Source organism: Acanthopagrus latus, chromosome 11 (genome assembly GCF_904848185.1).
Source record: "Acanthopagrus latus isolate v.2019 chromosome 11, fAcaLat1.1, whole genome shotgun sequence".
Classification (NCBI taxonomy): Eukaryota; Metazoa; Chordata; class Actinopteri; order Spariformes; family Sparidae; genus Acanthopagrus; species Acanthopagrus latus.
Window position 1 is genome coordinate 25,922,915 of NC_051049.1, and position 17,549 is coordinate 25,940,463.

A 17,549-nucleotide genomic window follows, 5' to 3' on the forward strand; every position below is an offset into this window, starting at 1 on the left:
AAAAGAGGTTGATTTCAGAATAATCTGCTGTTTCATCTACAGTCATGTAAAGCATTTGAAATGAAAATCCTATCATACTTGAAAGTTCTCTGTTGATCCCTTACACTGAAAATGGGCTTGGAATAATCCTGATCAAAACATATAAAGTTAATAAGCACTGGTTAAATAAACAAGGTGACAATATGCATTGATTCCAGTGTATATAGAGGCATTCTGTACACTTTTTTACACTATAGCATTCATGGTAACCATTTAGATATTACAATAAAGACTTTGAGTCTGTCACCTGAATTTGTCTCATGAGATGTTGCATGAACCCTGTACAATTAAAGAACAGCAACAGAGCACCATATTTGTACAACTTCTGTCATATTACTCTTCATCAGAGAGACAAACACAGGCTGGTTTTAGATCTACATGGAAGATCAAGTTTATTTAAGAACTACCTGCATACAAAACATATTGCACATCAACCAACCAGAACGATCCATTAAAAAAAAAAAAAACATACTGTAGTTGACCCAACAAAAACACTTGGGATGTGACAACTCTCAGTAGTCCAAATTGTCATTTGTTTGAAAAGAAAACCCTAGGTAACGCATGTTTTAGTGTCAAGAAAAAGAAGAGCTTCTCTTGTTTTTGTTTTTTTCTTTTAAATACTGTACATTTCTTAAATAAATAAACCAAATAAATCTCCTTCCTTAATGGAACAGTCGTGACCAGTTTCCAGCCAGCCAGTCTGTGGAAGAACCATGAAAATGACATTGTCACCTGGGCTCGGTTTTCCAGAAACATCTCATCACCATGGTAGTCTGGTTCTTACAGCTCAAACAGAATGTTTGCAATTTGAGATTTTAACCTCAGATTACAGCAAACATGCTTTGAGTCTCTTTTGAAGTAACTGGATTGCTCTCGTCATACTTGATATCATGAACTACCTGATGTTTAGCAACGAGATGTTGCAAGGAAACCCAGCACTAATGGCTACATCTCTGTCCAGCAATAAACATTAACAGTTTCCAGACTCAACTACAATCAACTTTTTAACAGAAAACGTATATGTTTCAGTGCAAAGAAAACAACTCTTCTATTGTTTTTCTTTTCCAGACACGCTGTAATAACATTTCCTTTCTGACTGAAGTGGTTGCATATTGAAAAACAGAAAGCAGCTATTGTCAAACTCTTCAACAGATACATATATAAAGGATAACTAGACTCATTTTCCCCACAAACATTAAGAATAAACACACCTGATTTTAAAAAGATATGTCTCTGAAATCCTTTCAGTGTTTGCCTCCACCTGCCTCCCCTCCATCTGGTTCATCTGTGGCAGGCTATGGTCACCAAGTAACACAGAAATAAGTGAAAAGATTTCAGATGGTGTGCAGAGCCAGGCAACAACATGTTGAATCTACTCTCAAGGCACAACAGCTGATCACATGTATGTCAAACATACGTGGGTTTCCAACAAACCTATCTGCACTGTGGTAATGCTCATGCAGAACATTTAATTTACAAACTACTTCAGATGCACAAAACATCCTGAAAAAGGTTGTGGAAGCATCTTTTTAAGTCCAGCAAGTAAAAGGTGGACTTTTTTTCCTAAAACCCTGCTATGATATTATTTATATCAATAAAAAAAGGAACTGCTGCATTCATACCACAGTATGGGTTTGAGTGAAATCCCTGTCTGCATTTTATAAATACTGCGTTCAGCCCGACCTCTCCCTGAGCTCTCAATGAAGAGTGGACTGAAAAGTACGATTAAGTAGATGTCTGTGAGTGTGTGTCTGTGTGTTTTGACTATCTTTGGCAAGCTCATACAGGAAGTACTATTGTACAAAAACGGTAGTAAAATGAATAGTTGGACAGAACACGTGTGTAAAGGGGAGGTTAAGGTTCAGACCTCTAAAATAGTGGAACAGGTTTCAAATATTTGTAAAGTAAAAAAAAGCAACAGTGCTTGTTGTATTTAAATGTTTTGTTTTTAAGGCTGCTCCACAGCGAGGGAGATTCAATCGAGTGCAGCCAAAGAATTTAAAATATTTGAAACCATTCCCTATGCTCCAGTCTGACTAGGAGAGTCCGTTTACAACGGGTTGCGGGTTAGAGTCCCCTTTGTAGGAGACTTTGGCGGGCCTCTCAGTGGAAGACGTAGGAGCACTGGTGGCATTGCTGCCCTCACTGTCGGCAGCATTGTTGTTGGAGCCATTGGTGGTGGCCGGGGCGGACGGCGGGCTGTTCTCAGCAATGGCATCCACCTGACCCTGAACAGAAATGTAGGACAAACAAATAATTAACTACTAATGAAATCAAACCAATTCAACATACATAGTCATACAACAAACTAGGATTACCGCCTCACAGTTGTTTGTCTGCACACCAGTTAAGTGGCAGTTCCTGAGCTATGGCACTGAATATTGGCCAATTATTAAATGTTGTAACTTCAACCTTTTATCCTCTTTGACAATTATATCATGATTATCACAAAATTGTTGAGCACTCTTGAGGTATCACATTCACAAGAATGGGACATGATGACATCAGAGTGACCTTTGGCAACAGAATCAAACAAAATACTTCATCCTTGAGGCTAAGTGGACATTTGTGACAAATTTTAAGAAATTCCCTCAAGACATTCTCAAGATATGGCCACATTCAGTGGTAAATAAAGTCAAGCTTAAAAAATAAAAGTTTAATAAGTGACTTTAATTGATCTTTTATCAGGTTTATCTGTTTGCTAACAGGACATTTAGGTACTAACCACATCCTTATTTATCTTGGTGTCCTTGGTGGTCTGTCTGCTCTGAGATTCAGCCCTGGATATGTAGTCAGCCACGGTCACTGCACAAATAAGACAATAAAGAAAAAAAATGGTCATGACATTGTCCGTTTTCTTTAAATAATTCCAGTCAAATAATTAATCTTCTGTCTGGACCCTGTCTGGCACTCTGAAAGGAATTTTTCAGCACTTTCAGACTCTTCTTTTTGTGGTATGCACTCGCCTAACTGGAGTCCTTGTACATGTGACATCCAACACAATATTACAGAAAAGTAAAGTTAGTTAAGGCTTACTATGACACAAACCAGAAACAGAACTGCCGTTAGTGCCATGGACAGCCTGACAACATGAACACAAACCTAGTGGTGTAGATGTTAGTAAATAAAAAAAAAAAATACAAAGATGCATACTTTGCATTGCACAGCAAACCACTGTTGAAAGCCAGTCAACCAACCACATCACATTACCAAGCAATGAAAGAGATCAACAACTTTTTGGTTTAGTATGTCGTTGGTGGCACACAAACAAACGCCAGGCCTGGTGCATATTCTTTTAGACAAGCCTTTAGGTGCACGGTTTAAGAGAGGGGATTCTGGCAGTTGCTATGGTTACCTGGCTGCCTCTCCTCAGGCAGACGGATGCGACGACGTCGACTACGGTTACGACGCTGAGGTTTAGCCTCGGGCTCATCTAGGGGTGTGAGGTTGTCACAAAGAGAGGGATTTGGGGCTTAAAGTGATCTTAAACCAGAGACCTGTCTTTGAATTGCACCTGTGCCTTTAACGCCTACTCAAATAAATGTATGATGGACTTTCTGATAAAGATATGCTGCGAAAGCACTGACTGTTTAGTGACAAATGTGTCCTGACAAGAATGTTTTACATGTTTGCCCTCTTTGAGTATTGTGATCACATGAAGATGTCCAGTAAAATGACTGATCCAGATAAATGAGACTTCCATACCTGCTCCATTTTCACTCATTGAGGCGTTGTCTGACTCGCTCATGCCGTCCATCAGAGTGGCGTCCTCATCTGTTCTGCGTCGCCGAGATCTTCTGCGTCGGTTGGCAGGCAGGTTGGACTCACTGGCGTCTGTATCAGCTGTCTGGTCTGTCTCTGTGTTTGTCTCCACGGCTCCATAAGCATGGTTGTCCTCATGGTCCCGAGGTCCTGCTGCAGTTTCATACACAAAATTTTTACACAAAATAGGTTACAGTTAAGTAAAACTACCATATGACTTTTATAAGACGTTAATTTTTTTGGGGCCCTCTCTTTATCCCCTCTCAAGAGTGAATTTTACCAGAGCTGTTGTTGTATCCTCCCCTTCCTCCTCTTCCCCGTCCTCCAGTCCCTCCTCGGCCTCTACCGGGTCCAATCCTCCTGCGACCATCTCTTTGTGGGCGCTGGCCTCTCTCCCTCTCCCTTCAAGTCAGTCAGTCGATAAATCAGTCAATCATTAAAAAACAAATCAAAATGTTTATAATAATATAATATGCAGAACTATAAAATAAATAAACAATGGAGTATATAGACCCCTACAAAAGTAATGCTGCATGTTATGTCGCTGTCTGAGGGCAGCACAAGCTACACACACAGATTAGACAGTCAAACAGTGGACAGGATCAAGTGTGCACTTTGGCTGCATTCATATAAAATCTAGAGTGTTAGGCAAAAGGTGTGGGTGTGTATTTGTTCTTTAGATTATAACTGCCATGAAACAAATCAGGATACAATATTTTATTTCTCTGCTTCCTTGTGTTTTCACCAACGCCACTCTCATTTACTCTCTGAATCGCTCTGCCACTCCTGCTCCCTCTCTCTCTGTCTTGAAGGTTGAGACGGGGAGAGAGTGCCTGACTTTGAATGCTGTGTTTACTAACAGCAACCGACAAATCCTATAAGTTATATATTTAAACATAGGCATGCTCAACGCTATACAATTCAATGAAAGAGATGCTGTTTTACACATTTCATAAACTAAAAACACCAGCTACAGTGATAAAAAACAAATTACCTGTCCTGGTCCTCTCCAGCAAGGGACCAGTCACTGAGCTCATCCCTGCGCTCTGAATCTGTCTCAGAGGCATTGGACTGCTCTGAGTTGGTGCCTGAAAACATCAAACAGGAGGACAGAGACAGTTACACAGAAAGGCCCAGACAGATGCAAAAATCTTCCTGTTTTGTTTCTTGTTTCTTACACATTCTTACACGGACAACTTGTAATGCCACAATATCTGGCAGGAAACAATATCTTTTGTTTTTTGATTATTTGCTTTTACAAACTGCCTACCATATCCAGTGCTGTAGCTGTGGCCTCTACGCCCACGCCCCCGACCATTGTAGGAGCGAGTGGTATGTGAAGAGGACGAGGAAGCATTGGCACTGCCATCTCCTCTCTCCCCTCTCTCCCTGTCAGCTGGTCGGTGACCCTGAGTGATCTGACGTAACTGTTCATCAATCTGCATCCTCTCCAGACGAAGCTGTTCAACCTCCTGGAAGGACAAAATAAACCAGGGGTAATGGTCAGATTAAAGAGAAACAAAAAAAGACAAAAGGAAAGCCAGGAGCTGAAAACGTGAGATACTTTTTGAGTTTGTCTGGATGAATATGCATAATCATCATACACACATCTACATCATATCCAGTGTGATTTGTGTTGCTCATTCTGAGTCTTGCTAGGCTTCTTCCCTGTGTAACAGCTACAATCTGCCTTAGCTCTTCCTCTAGCTGCTGGCCCTCCACAAGAAGCTCCTCCATGTCCTACGGACACATGCACGCATGCACACACACACACAGACACAGTGCAAAACAAACACACACAAAGCACCAACACAACATGCAAACAGCACAGGGTACACATTGATACATGCAAAGTGCAATTTGTATAAGTGAAATACACAACACAGAACAGCAAAGTGATTATCATAGGTTTGAGAAAGATAAAATGTGTCACAAAACCATGTTGTAATGAAATTCTCTAGTTCTGCTGTAGACGGCAAAGCTTGATCTCCAGATGAAATAAACATGTTTGTTTGGCAGAGACCCAGAGAAATGCATCATTGTGATTTAATTATTTTTTCAATGACAATGGACATTGTGACTAACAATGTAGTCATCCATAATAATAATTAATAATTAATTATATGGCAAAATCTGTGAAAATAATAGCAATATCAGTTTTCACCACAGCCTGCAGCCCAAATGCCGGCCTATACTTGAAACTACAAGATAACTAACTGTGACTGTTGCATTCCACTGGATGCATGTGCGTTGCAGAACCACTACGGTACAGTTTTGCCAGACAGCTGGAGCTGCAAGACCAAGGAGTTCCCACGAGAATTACAGAATTAGGCGCAAGCACACTCATATGTATGTGTTAGAAGACAATAACAAAAAGTGTTCCCAACCAAAGGATTAGAAGAAATGCTTTGATTTGTCTCTTTGTTTTAGATTTTTATGCCGGCATCAACAAGGAGTGTTTTATTATGAGAATGAACCGAATGATATGTTGTTTCGGTGTGTGACGTCCTGTCTGCTCTGTCCCAATTTTGGCTGAATGGCAGCGCCGCACTCCGGCATCTGGCAGAAATAGCAGCCTTGCCTATCTGCTACAGAAGGCTCTGGACTGCTGGAGCTGCAGTGGAGCAAGTGGAAGAAACACAGACTAGAATGAAACCAACTCCGTGGAGGAGGTGGAGTTTAGGGGTTAGCCTCAAAATAGGATAAATTCATAAAGACGCTTTCTCTGATACTAATTTGATTTATTTAACACAGAACCTACAATGGTAATCAATTAGTCAGTCTGCCCCATGATTCTGACATTTCCTGAAATTTTGAGCATTTCATCATAAAAGTAGATAAAACCTTTATGATGTTACCAAAAAAATTCTTGTAGTCACTGCAACAAACATAAGTAATAGGGACTGACTGTTTTACATTTTATTGAGGGCCAATAGTGATACTGATTATGAGTAATAACTGATAACCAACATATATTTGCAGTAAAAAAATGTAGCATGACCAGAATGGGATGTAATTAAATCATATTTAACTAAGTACAGTATTTAAACACAATGTTGCTTGTATTTTGTATTTCTATTTTGGATTGGTGGGATGCAAGAATAGCTTGGCTATTAACACTGAAGTATATAAAAGTGAAAAAATTAACACTGTGATCATCTGAAGAGAAAGAGCCATTACAATAAATCCCAATTTAGTCAGAACATCAAATTCATTTTCATAATGAAATCAATATAAATCAAATATAAAAATGATGATGTGGCCTTTTCTGGGAAATATAATTTGAAAAACTGTATTTTGGCACATTTTACTTTTATCAAAAAACTGCCCCATTTGGATAATGCACTTGTCTTATTTAGGTAATATTGTGATTAATCATTCAGCTGTACAATGGTTTTCTTTTGCATTTTTGTGTATGTAGTTTGTAGGTATCCCAAGTTGTTTATTAATCATATCAACTCATTATAATTACTGATTGTTTGTTCATACTTTCCGATCAGGTATTTATTTATTCCATGCACAGCACAAAATCCAAGTGTTACTTTTTAGATTTTAGCAAAGCTTATAAAATGCTGTAGACATGCTAGTGGCCACATAAACTCAAGTTAGTATGTATGGAAATTATTCCATCATGTGGTCATTGTTTCACTTCATGCTGCCACCTGAATTAAACACTGGTTAGCCAATAGACGCATGAGCAGGCCACCTGAAATGGTGGTAAACTGAAGCCGTGGCATAGAATGAAAGCAAAGAATTGGCAAAAACAGGCATCAAAAACAAAGACAAGCTCAACAAACACACACACACATATATATTCATAGGTATCCTTACATTGAGATAGGAGATGTGGTACTCCAGCAAGACTTGGACATTGCCAATACTCTCCTTAGTACCGACAAAGGTGAATGGGACCATTCCCTGTGTCAACAAAACACAAAAACACAACATATATGTTAGTATGGGACTGATGAGGACAGTGTCTACAACATTTATATGGAGCAAAACAATAAAAAAAAATTTAAAAAAACTTGTTACACTATATCAGCACTCTACAGCAGTTTTATCAGAAAGAGTTGAGACGTGGCAGTAGCAGGCTTACTTCCTGTCGGGGCTGCTTGTTGTCATTGTCTCCTTCTATCCTGACTCTCACCACGCCGGACTTGTCCACAATCTCCTGAATGACCTTACCGTTCTTACCAATCACTTTGCCTGGAGACAGAGAGCAGGTAAAAGTTGAGAAGGTAAATTGTACCAATGAAACAGAGTTGCAAATCAAAAAGACATCAACCATACTGTATTTGTCTGTCATGTGGAACCCTTGTCAATGTTAATCATAAAAGTTGTGAGAATTTCCCTGCTCAGACTGTAAATGTTTGTGTATACATACCAACAAGGTTTCTGGGCACCTGAACAGAGTCTTCCAGAAATTCAAGGTAGCCCCTGGCCTTCTTCACGGCCTCTGCTGACTGAAAGATAAAATACGATTGAAGAGAAGATGACTTGTTGCTCTACTTAACACAATGTAGGCAAAAATGGTGTATGGTACTCTTTGGACAAGAGAAAATAGTGACTAGAAAACATTACAGGCACTCCAAAAATGAAGATATCAAAAAGAAGGAAGGAAATATTCAAAAGCCTATATCGTGATGGCTAAATCATTCAAAAAAGGCAGCCTATTTTGACCAAAAGGTCTTGGACCCCTGGTGAAGACTGAACAGTCGAACCTAATGGTCTTTTGCTTATGTAACAACACAGGATTACTTTAGCTGTTATATGTTAAAGACAATAATGCAAATATTCACTCCTCCGGACAAATCCCTACCTCTCCATAAATCCGGAAAGTGCCTGTTTCCTCATCAAGCTCGATGGCAGTGACACCTGCCACTTTTCGTGCTTGCTGGATGTTGCTGCCATGGCTGCCAATGGCCAGGCCCATCAGATCCAGTCTCACCATAAACTCCTCCTGGAAGGATGACACCAGCTGCCTGGAGCTCTACACAAACCCAAGAGCCAAGTTTGATTTATTAGTTAACATTTTCAAGAAGTTAATCTTTCAAACCATTTAAAAAAAAAAACTGAAATACTTTTAAGTCCTAAGTTTGTTGAAAGTGTCAATTATGTTACTGCTCTCAAAAGAAAAGTCAAGGACCAATATAACCTGTTGTTTTCTTTCTCACTCCCATTATAAAAGGGAGTATTTGTGGTGTCTCCTAGAAAAACCAATGTAGCCTATGCAAATAGTCTTTCTGACCAACTCAAACAACAAATTACAATCTGCTTTTCGCAGACAGTTTAATCAGTGTAACATGAAGTGAAATTATCTTTTTTATTATGTAAATATTAAAGGCTAAAAGAGTTCCTCCCCATCACCACCGTAACTAAACGTTGTTGTTCTTGTTACCAGCTGACCTCCAGGTGCTTTGTGGCCTCATGGTTGCGTGACATCAGCAACAGCTTGGTCCTGATGCTGCGCAGGTGCATGTCACTCAGCAATGACACACGCTTCACTGTCGCCTCATTTGTGGACTACAAACACACATAGAGGTAATACAAGAAAGAGTGAACATATGTTCAGTTGTGTTATCCACTGCACAAACATAGTGAGCAGGACAAAGTTGAGACATATCATGTAGTAGTCCAAATGTTATTAAGTATTTAAATGCCACCACAGGCCAGTTACCACAATCACTAGTTGGCTGGTCTCAGGGCAGTATGAGATGCGACAGGCTCCGACTGCTTTCTTGAAGTCCTTATGGGCATTTTCATTCTGGCACCTTTTTTATGAGAAAAATTATGTTAAATTAACATTTGGAAGGAGAAAGGGACTGAAGTAAAAACAAAAAAGCTTCCAATGCAATGATCAATGAAGGTTGCATTTCAACACATTATGGACCTATGTATCAGCTCTCATACTAAAACATGGCTAATTCTTGTCATTGATAATAAAAAAACAAACAGATTATTTTGTCTTCTCCATGTGTCATTAAAGAAAAGGCTGCTCTCAGTCAAAGATAAGAATAAGACTTCTCTTCTCACAAAATTCTCCTGTTATGGGCAATAGGCAGCATATTCCAATGTTACTTTATGCCGCTTGCATTTCAACACATTGTGCAACAATTTTTGCACAATGTGTTGAAATGCAAGCAGTGCGCAAAAAAGCGTAATTGGCAATAAAAGTTGCAATAGAGTTTGTAATTCGCTTTGCTCTTTCTGAGGAGGAGAACAAGCCTGTGAAATTCAGATTTGTCTCTCCCTAAGGCTGGTTGTGTAACACTGCTGTACATACGCTTCTTGTAGATCCTGAGGAACGGGGACAGTGCACTTGTGAAAGGAGTTCTTGGTGATGGCCTTGTTAGGGTTGACTGGACGCAGACGGTCAAAGGTCACAATCTCATTGTAAGTGGCGTCGCAGGCAGCATATTCTATCACATAGAACTGAAAGAATTGACAGGCAAGATGTGTAAAATAAAACCTACAAACATCAACATAAACAAAAATGGGCATGTTGATCTAAATCATTTTCAGAATAGCAGGTTTTAATTAGTGCTTTAATAATGTAACAGAACATTTGTAATTGTATTCATTTTCATGTAAATATAGAGAGTATAACATAGAGAAATCTTCATGATGACCCGTACTCACATCTCCCTTCATCATGCGGACTTTGGCCAGCCACCAACCACCAGGCTCCTGATCATTGGCTCTGGAGAATATCTGACGGAAGATTAAGACCAAGATAGAGTGAGACATTCAGAAACGGTTATAAGAGGAAACCAGCAAAGAAAATGTAAAAGTCTTTATGTCTGTTTCCGCCTTACCTCGACATCCTCGCCCTCTCCGATGTCCTTCTTCCCTTCAGTGGGCGGTGGCAGCCTGACATCACTGAAGGGCACCTGGCGCTCTGGCTGCCAACTAAAAACAAGATGGTAATTTTTCTTTTAAATTTTGAACTTGGCATGTTTTATAAAATCAACTAGAATACAGGAGAAAGAGAGACTCACTTGTTCTCAAAAGCAATGGTGAGAGAGTCATCGTGGATATCTTTGACCAAGCCCTGCAGGACAGACAGACACACAGACAGAAGTAAACATGTGATTCTTCAAGCAAGCTCTCTCTTTTCAGTTCTGCTGGTTATCTAGAGTAACAAAGACTTTTGCTAAAGAGTTTTCACACGACTTTTCAATGGATTTGGGAATCAAACATAAAACTCCTTTAAACCATATTGTTTTTGGTTTAGCAGTAAGACTGTCAGGTGCAGACATCTTAAAAGTTACGCAAATAAAACCTTTAAGAAAGTGTTTAACCGCTGAGCAAAACTGAGCAAATACTTTGTGGTCCTACATCACCAGATAAACTACAGCAAAGGAGCTTTGATATTCCCATTTGGTCAAAAGGTAATAAACCTACAATAGCTAGAAGGCACTACACCACACAGGTTTTGACTCGGGAGTCCAGTTGTTGAAACCTCTCTTTTCAAGACATGATAAAGTGGCCATTTCAGGTTTACAAACTGTATCTATTGCATGATAAAATATCTTTCTGAAAATATTCTAGGAGAGAAATAGGCAGTGTAGTAAAAAAATCTTGGTTCAAAGATGCCCCTGACTTGATTAGAGAGAGAGAGAGAGAGAGAAAAGCTTTCTCTCTCTCTCTTGATTTGACTATACTCTCCGTGGATGCAGGCATAAAAAAAACATACAATCTGTTGTTAATACAACAGTCCTAAAATCTGCCAGATGACGCCTTTTGCATCCTTTGGTGGATTCTTGCCGGCACAAGAGTGAGAGGCTCTGGGCGTAAGCAAATTTGATATAGGAAAGATTAGCATCATTCATTTGCATAAACTACCAATATTGAAGTATCACAAAACTGATTGAAAACCAGCAAACTTCTTGTTTATGTATCTGCATAGCTGTAGAGAAATACATAGAAGCCATGATGTCAATTTGTCACAAAGTGACATGAACAATGCTTCCAATGTTGTTTTTGTGAGGAGCTGACTTGATTAGATGCTCTTTTAGCATTCATAGCTTTCATAATTAGCTGTAAATAACATTATGATTGGCCATAAAGAAACACCTGAACTAAACATTTCCTTGGTGTTCAGGGACTCCAAAACATGTAATTAAAGCCATCTTACATGAAAGTGGGAGTCAGTAAAACAACATGTAAACAGAAACACAGAATCACAAAGCCATTTAATGCAAAACTTCAGGATCCACCCTGGGCATTGAACACAGTGACTCATAATACCAGTGCTGGGTAGACTGAGAGAGCAGTGAGGACAGCATCATATAGTTGTAAAGGAGTCATCTGAGGAATGAGGCCTTAGGGGTGGGGGAAGAAGAAGAAGAAGAAGAAGAAGAAGAAGAAGAAGAAGAAGAAGGGGCGCCTGTGGCAGAGGAGACGAGATGAGGAAAGAGGAAACACACAGACGAGGTTGAAGGAAAGGAGACGGGACGGTTACAGGCAGCAAGTCCAGAAATAGCTTTTAAGTCTACGGTATCAGTGACCCACTGCTGACATGCCAGCTGGTCCAGATTGACAAGGAACAGCTGGCTCACACATACACACAGAAAAAATAGCTTCGGCGTGATGAAGTATCAAATAATAGACATCCGTTGGGTTGATACAGAGAACTGAAAATCACTGTCAGAACTAGCCGTGTTGTCCACAAAATATCACATACTGTAATAAGACACAGGGTCACATGATAAGGGATTTTAAAAGCTCTGATTACAGATACACAACTCCATTAACCGAATAAATCATACACAGTTAAAATGAGCCCCGACCACATTTCACTTGAGCCACATATTTTGACGTCAACAGTTAGACAACTAGCAACTTAGCTAACTTTTAGCTTGAGGAAGCTCCAACCGAACCTCAAGTAAAACGAATAAAAGCCTTCATCAGTGATATAGTCCCACTACCGCAGTCATAATCATGCTATTTTCACTCTGAGAATAAACAAAGGTTGCTAAAAAAGTGACAGTTGGCGACGACTCGCGAGCGATGCTAGCTCGGCATGCTAATATTGGCTAGCATTGCTAGTGCTAGCTAATAGCGACCAGTTGGTGGGTTCGGAGCGAGTCGGAAACTGTTGTTGTGGACCGTGACAGTTCGGCCAAAATACTGTGTCGTGTGGCGTGATTTCGTGTCTGTTGCTGGGTTGATAAGTCGATATTTACCTTGTAATAAGCCCCGTTGGAGCCACGGACCTCCACCGCCAGTTCTTCCATATTGGACACGCAAAGGATGTTGGGACGACAGGTGCTCCTGAAAGCATCAGCGGTAAAGTTTGGGGAGTGGAGAGGTGACTGCTGGACGGCGGCGGTGTGTCTGCTGCACACTGACTGCTGTACCGCGATGTGTATAAATGTAAGTGGCTTCAGCGCTTAATTATGTTTAGTGAAGCTTCATCTGACATCGTGTTGTTGTATTTTAGTTGTCTAAGAGAGCGTAATAAACTTAAAGGTTATTCATCAGTCCACAACCTGCCAACAGTGATGATTGTAGATTTACTCTTGAACTGTATGTGGGTACAATTTTGAGGCACTTGTAGTTTACTTGAATATTTCCATTTTCTGTTACTGTATAGCCTACTTCCACCTCACTACATATTCAACTTTACTCCACTGTTACTTTTCAGACTGAATATTGACTTCAGTTACCACAAAAATGCTGTAATAATAGACCAAGTAAAAAATCAGTCAACGCCTAGTGTACAGCGTATACATACATGTTAATATATGTATGAATTACTTCTACTTGTACTTTTGCCACAGCAATATTTTAACACAATATTTTTACTTTTATTCAAGCATGACTTTTGGGTACCTTATACAACACTGCCAGCTAGTTCCAAATGTATAACTTACAGTGGTGGAACAGTAACTAAGTACATTTACTTAAGTGCATTTTGTCGTACTTAATTGGGAATTTCTATTAACTGCCACTCTACATTTTCACTTCACTACATTTTAGAGGCCAAAGTTGACTTTTACTCTTCTTCTTTATCTGATTAACATTAGTTACTAGTTACTTTTCACATTACATGCGGCAGCAATCTGATAAAACAAAAAAACATTCCAATAATGACAAAAATGCTGTTGATAATCAGTCAACATCTAGTGTTGGGGCTATTTGTTTGTTATTAGTTTTACAACGTAAAACACATGTTATCTTTACTTTCACTGAAGCATGACTTTTGGTTTCCTTTTGCAACACTGCCTGCCAGACTAGTATCACAAGCGATCTGTAACTGACAGTCATGGAAAGTAAATACATTTATTTTTGTTGTACCTTTTTTCTGTTTTCCATTTCATCTTTCTGATCAACTCAAATCCAGAGGCAAATACACAGTGACTCTCACTCCGCAGACTAAAGGGTAAGTTCACCCAAAAATAAAAATTCAGTCATTGTCTGATAAGTCGGGTGAAATTTTGCAGTCCACAAAAGAGTTTTTGAAGCATGACAACAAAACAGCCTTGCAGCATTCTGCGAAACGATTCAAGTAAATGGGGACATGTCTTAAATCATAGAAAGCAACTAAAAAAAAAATGCTCCATACAGTTCATCCAGTGTAATCAAAATCTCCAAAAGCCCAGAAAATCCCACACTGATTGACTCTTTACTTTGGTTTTAATGCATTTGATAGGAATTATTGATCGCAACATCACAAGACTCATTCCAACCAATCAGTGCACGTCACGCAGTGGAGACATAAGAAGAGGGGAACAGACAGAGAGGGAGACTGGACTGGGGAGAAAAGGGGTGTTGGTGTCTCATATCTGCAGAGACCCTGCAGCCCTCCGCCTGGATTTTCTTGTTTTGTCACTTTGTTGCTGCTCAGGAAGCTTGACAAACATTTACCAATGCTGCTATTTGTCGTCCTGGGAATGAGACTCAATCAACCATCACCTGTCTTCTTGGTACATTTAGGATCAGCTCGGACAAATACAGCTGATTCTAGCTTTAAGGTTATTGGTCTTTGAATTTGATTGAGATGAAGATAGATTTGGTTAGCTTTGCACAGAATTGGCCAGTAACAAATTCCTTCAGCAGGAAACTTTTTACTCTGAGCACATTTCAGAGCCTGTACTTTATTACATTTATTTGAGTGAAGAAGTTGAATCGGTGCATCTACTTTAACCAGAGTTTTTTATTACACAAGTATCTGTATTTGTGTAATAACTTGAGTGAAGAATGTGTGGACTTTTGCCACCTCGTATTGTAGCATCTCAACTTGGACTTGCTTGATATGCTGTTGCACCATGTGGACAAACATTTTTTCTCATGTTGAGACACTTCATTTTGATGTTCCTGTTATTATGTGACTGACATTTGGATGCACTGATGCAGAATAGGATACAGAATCACTGCAATCACAACTGTTTGTTTGATGATGCGTTAAAACTACTGTAAAATCTACAGTTGCAACTGATCATTAAACTGTATCACACTCATTTTTATTTTCTATTTCCCTTGAGTAAAATGAGGACCAGTTTAACTACTGGATATAATGATCATCCGTCAAGTTTTGTCACATTTGGCTCGTTTCACATCAGATCTTCATTTGTTCTCCACAGATGAATAATCCTGTGTGAAAGCTGTGAAATACAAAGCAACCACCTTCAAGGCTCAAACGTGCCAAAACATCACATTTTTAGACCAAAAGCACTTTACTGAAAATACCTCCAGCGGATGTCTCGTGATTCCAGCATCACTCAGTCCCTAATTCATTCATCTATGCAGCTCATGAATAGCAAGGTAGAGGTAGGTGTTTTTCAGATTTATTGTTTTGAATGTATTGTTCATTCGCATTGACAAATTATTGGAGGGCTACTCTAGAATAAAGGCACACTGAGCGCAGGAGTGTGTCGAACAGTGAGCAGATGCTGGCTCATCTTTCAGAAACAACCACTGTGACACCTAGTGGCCAACAGTTATCCTCCCGGGGACTGATACTCTTCTGCATCAGATATTTATTCTGATTTGGTACCAACGTGTGATCCAAGCTCAATGGTAAAACGATCTTCAATGGGTTATATCTGTGTCAAAACAAGCTAAAATATAGACATTTATCACAGGAAATAATTTGAGTGATTTTGGATTCTCTGTGTGACGTGACAAGTCGCTTTAGGTCAGGCTGAGACACAAAAGCTGATCATTTTAAAGATGCCTCTGCCCGGTCATAAAATCAAAATGATCACTCAGAACAAAATGTTGGGTATGACCTAACATTAATGAACTGGAGACGAGTTTTCAAATTCAAACAAAAAGTTGGTTTTCAGCAGAAACAAGAGTTATATGTTTTACTGGCATATCAATGACACACAGACGGAGAAAAAATAAAAATGAAATAATTATAAAAAATAACTAAATAAAACAGAGTAGTGCCATCCATCCATTCTCAACAGAAATACCTCCCAACTGATCACCCCCCCTCTCTCACCATGACATTACACACAGAAGCTTTTCACCATATTGTCCTATGTACAGACGCAAAATTGACTAGTGTAGCCGTGTATAACAGTAACATCAACTTTAGCCTTTCGCGATAGTACACAGTGATACATGCAGTAAAATAAGTTGAGTTACAACACTAACCCATAGCAGTATTGAAGCAATGAGTTACAAGAGAAAGACACCTATGAGTTTATTTTGGCTGGGTGAGGTCATTGCAGGGAGTACTGGCCTCTCAGCACTAACCTTGTCAATTCCCCAGGTGAGTAGTCAAGCAGAGGACGCCACATTTTAGTACAGGACCTCTCATTACCCTTCAAAACTGCACTGATTCTTTCATGAGAGAAGATGCTGAATATCTCCCTGTACCACAGTGTGGCAGTAGGTGGCTTATCCAAAACACAATAACAGTCATTTTTCACATAGTTTGGACTGTAAATGGGTTAGAGTCACCAACTTGGAAGGAAGGCCAAGAAGTAAAACGTTGGAATCTTTCTTAACCCCTGCCTGAAAGATGCCACTCAGTTCTTGAGAAATTGTACCCCAAAATCATTTAATCAGTTTACATTGCCCAAAGTAATGATAGTAGGCTCCAATCTCTCTTTGACACTTACTACACAGAGGGGACGCCTTCTGGTCCATCTTATGAAAACGAAGACAGTTTATTTATTTTGTGTAAAATTATGTATGAAAATTAAACAATAAAGATCCGTCTCCTCTGATTATAGAGTCTTTCCCACAACCTAAAATAAAATGATCTTTAAACGTATCTTAATTATCATTTTAGGTCTATATTTCTTTGTTCTGTTTATCTGTCTGTTTATTTGTTTAACATACATAAATAGAAAACCAAGAGGGAATATGAAAATTAAGTACAAAAAGTACATGTGAGGGGGTGGTAGAAACATACACTGGCTCGTGTGGAAACCACACCCAGTTGTCATGAAAATGTCACAATATAAGTATAGAGTGAGAATTTAAATGCAGAATAAACTGACACATTAACCGTTTGAACATCAGCTCTTCAGAGTGAGCATTATGATTAAATGAGTTTGACAGCTGAACATTTTTTTTTTGTAAAGACAAAAACACAGAAGAATCCATCCAGTTAACATTTAATTCCAGTATTTCATGGAAAACATACCACAGGGCATTCTATAGAGAGGAAGATGACGATTCTGAGCCTGTCTAGTTGTGTACTTATGGAGTTACTAAATCAAATAAAACTAAAAGTTAAATCTCTATGTCTCACTTTAAAGACAAATATATATATTTGAAGA

At 39.2% G+C, this 17,549-nt stretch overlaps 1 protein-coding gene and 1 long non-coding RNA gene across 12 annotated transcripts; one reads left to right on the top strand and one right to left on the bottom strand.

Moving 5' to 3' along the window:
- Window positions 1–402: 402 nt before the first annotated feature.
- Window positions 403–13,150, bottom strand: fxr1 (fragile X mental retardation, autosomal homolog 1). 11 transcript variants are annotated; one of them, XM_037115990.1, is made up of 19 exons: window positions 12,993–13,149; window positions 10,803–10,855; window positions 10,620–10,713; window positions 10,444–10,515; window positions 10,088–10,236; window positions 9,482–9,575; window positions 9,211–9,327; window positions 8,624–8,794; window positions 8,189–8,267; window positions 7,901–8,010; window positions 7,633–7,728; window positions 5,470–5,541; window positions 5,072–5,273; window positions 4,796–4,889; window positions 4,082–4,203; window positions 3,745–3,954; window positions 3,395–3,472; window positions 2,765–2,844; window positions 403–2,267 (listed from the first exon to the last, which is right to left on the bottom strand). In XM_037115990.1, the coding sequence occupies exons 1-19, from the start codon at window positions 13,041–13,043 to the stop codon at window positions 2,076–2,078; spliced, it is 2,136 nt and encodes a 711-aa protein (XP_036971885.1). In that variant the 5' UTR covers window positions 13,044–13,149; the 3' UTR covers window positions 403–2,075. The 11 variants fall into 11 exon arrangements, with proteins under 11 accessions (XP_036971885.1, XP_036971884.1, XP_036971881.1 ...); XM_037115989.1 differs by having other exon boundaries at window positions 5,410–5,541; window positions 7,633–7,719; window positions 12,993–13,148; XM_037115986.1 differs by having other exon boundaries at window positions 5,410–5,541; window positions 7,633–7,725; window positions 12,993–13,148.
- On the top strand, window positions 13,064–15,234 carry LOC119029280. The gene is made up of 3 exons (XR_005077951.1): window positions 13,064–13,182; window positions 14,153–14,191; window positions 14,462–15,234. It is a non-coding gene; the product is annotated as an uncharacterized LOC119029280 (long non-coding RNA).
- The last annotated feature ends 2,315 nt before the right edge of the window (window positions 15,235–17,549 follow it).

Excerpts from the sequence above, each read along its gene's own strand:
- fxr1 (XM_037115985.1), bottom strand. The coding sequence starts at position 13,043 with ATGGAAGAACTGGCGGTGGAGGTCCGTGGCTCCAACGGGGCTTATTAC. Across the intron at positions 9,576-10,087 it reads CCTCAGGATCTACAAGAAGC|GTGCCAGAATGAAAATGCCC; the intron begins GTATGTACAGCA and ends CTCATAAAAAAG. Across the intron at positions 7,729-7,900 it reads ACAAGCAGCCCCGACAGGAA|TTGACACAGGGAATGGTCCC; the intron begins GTAAGCCTGCTA and ends TTTTGTGTTTTG.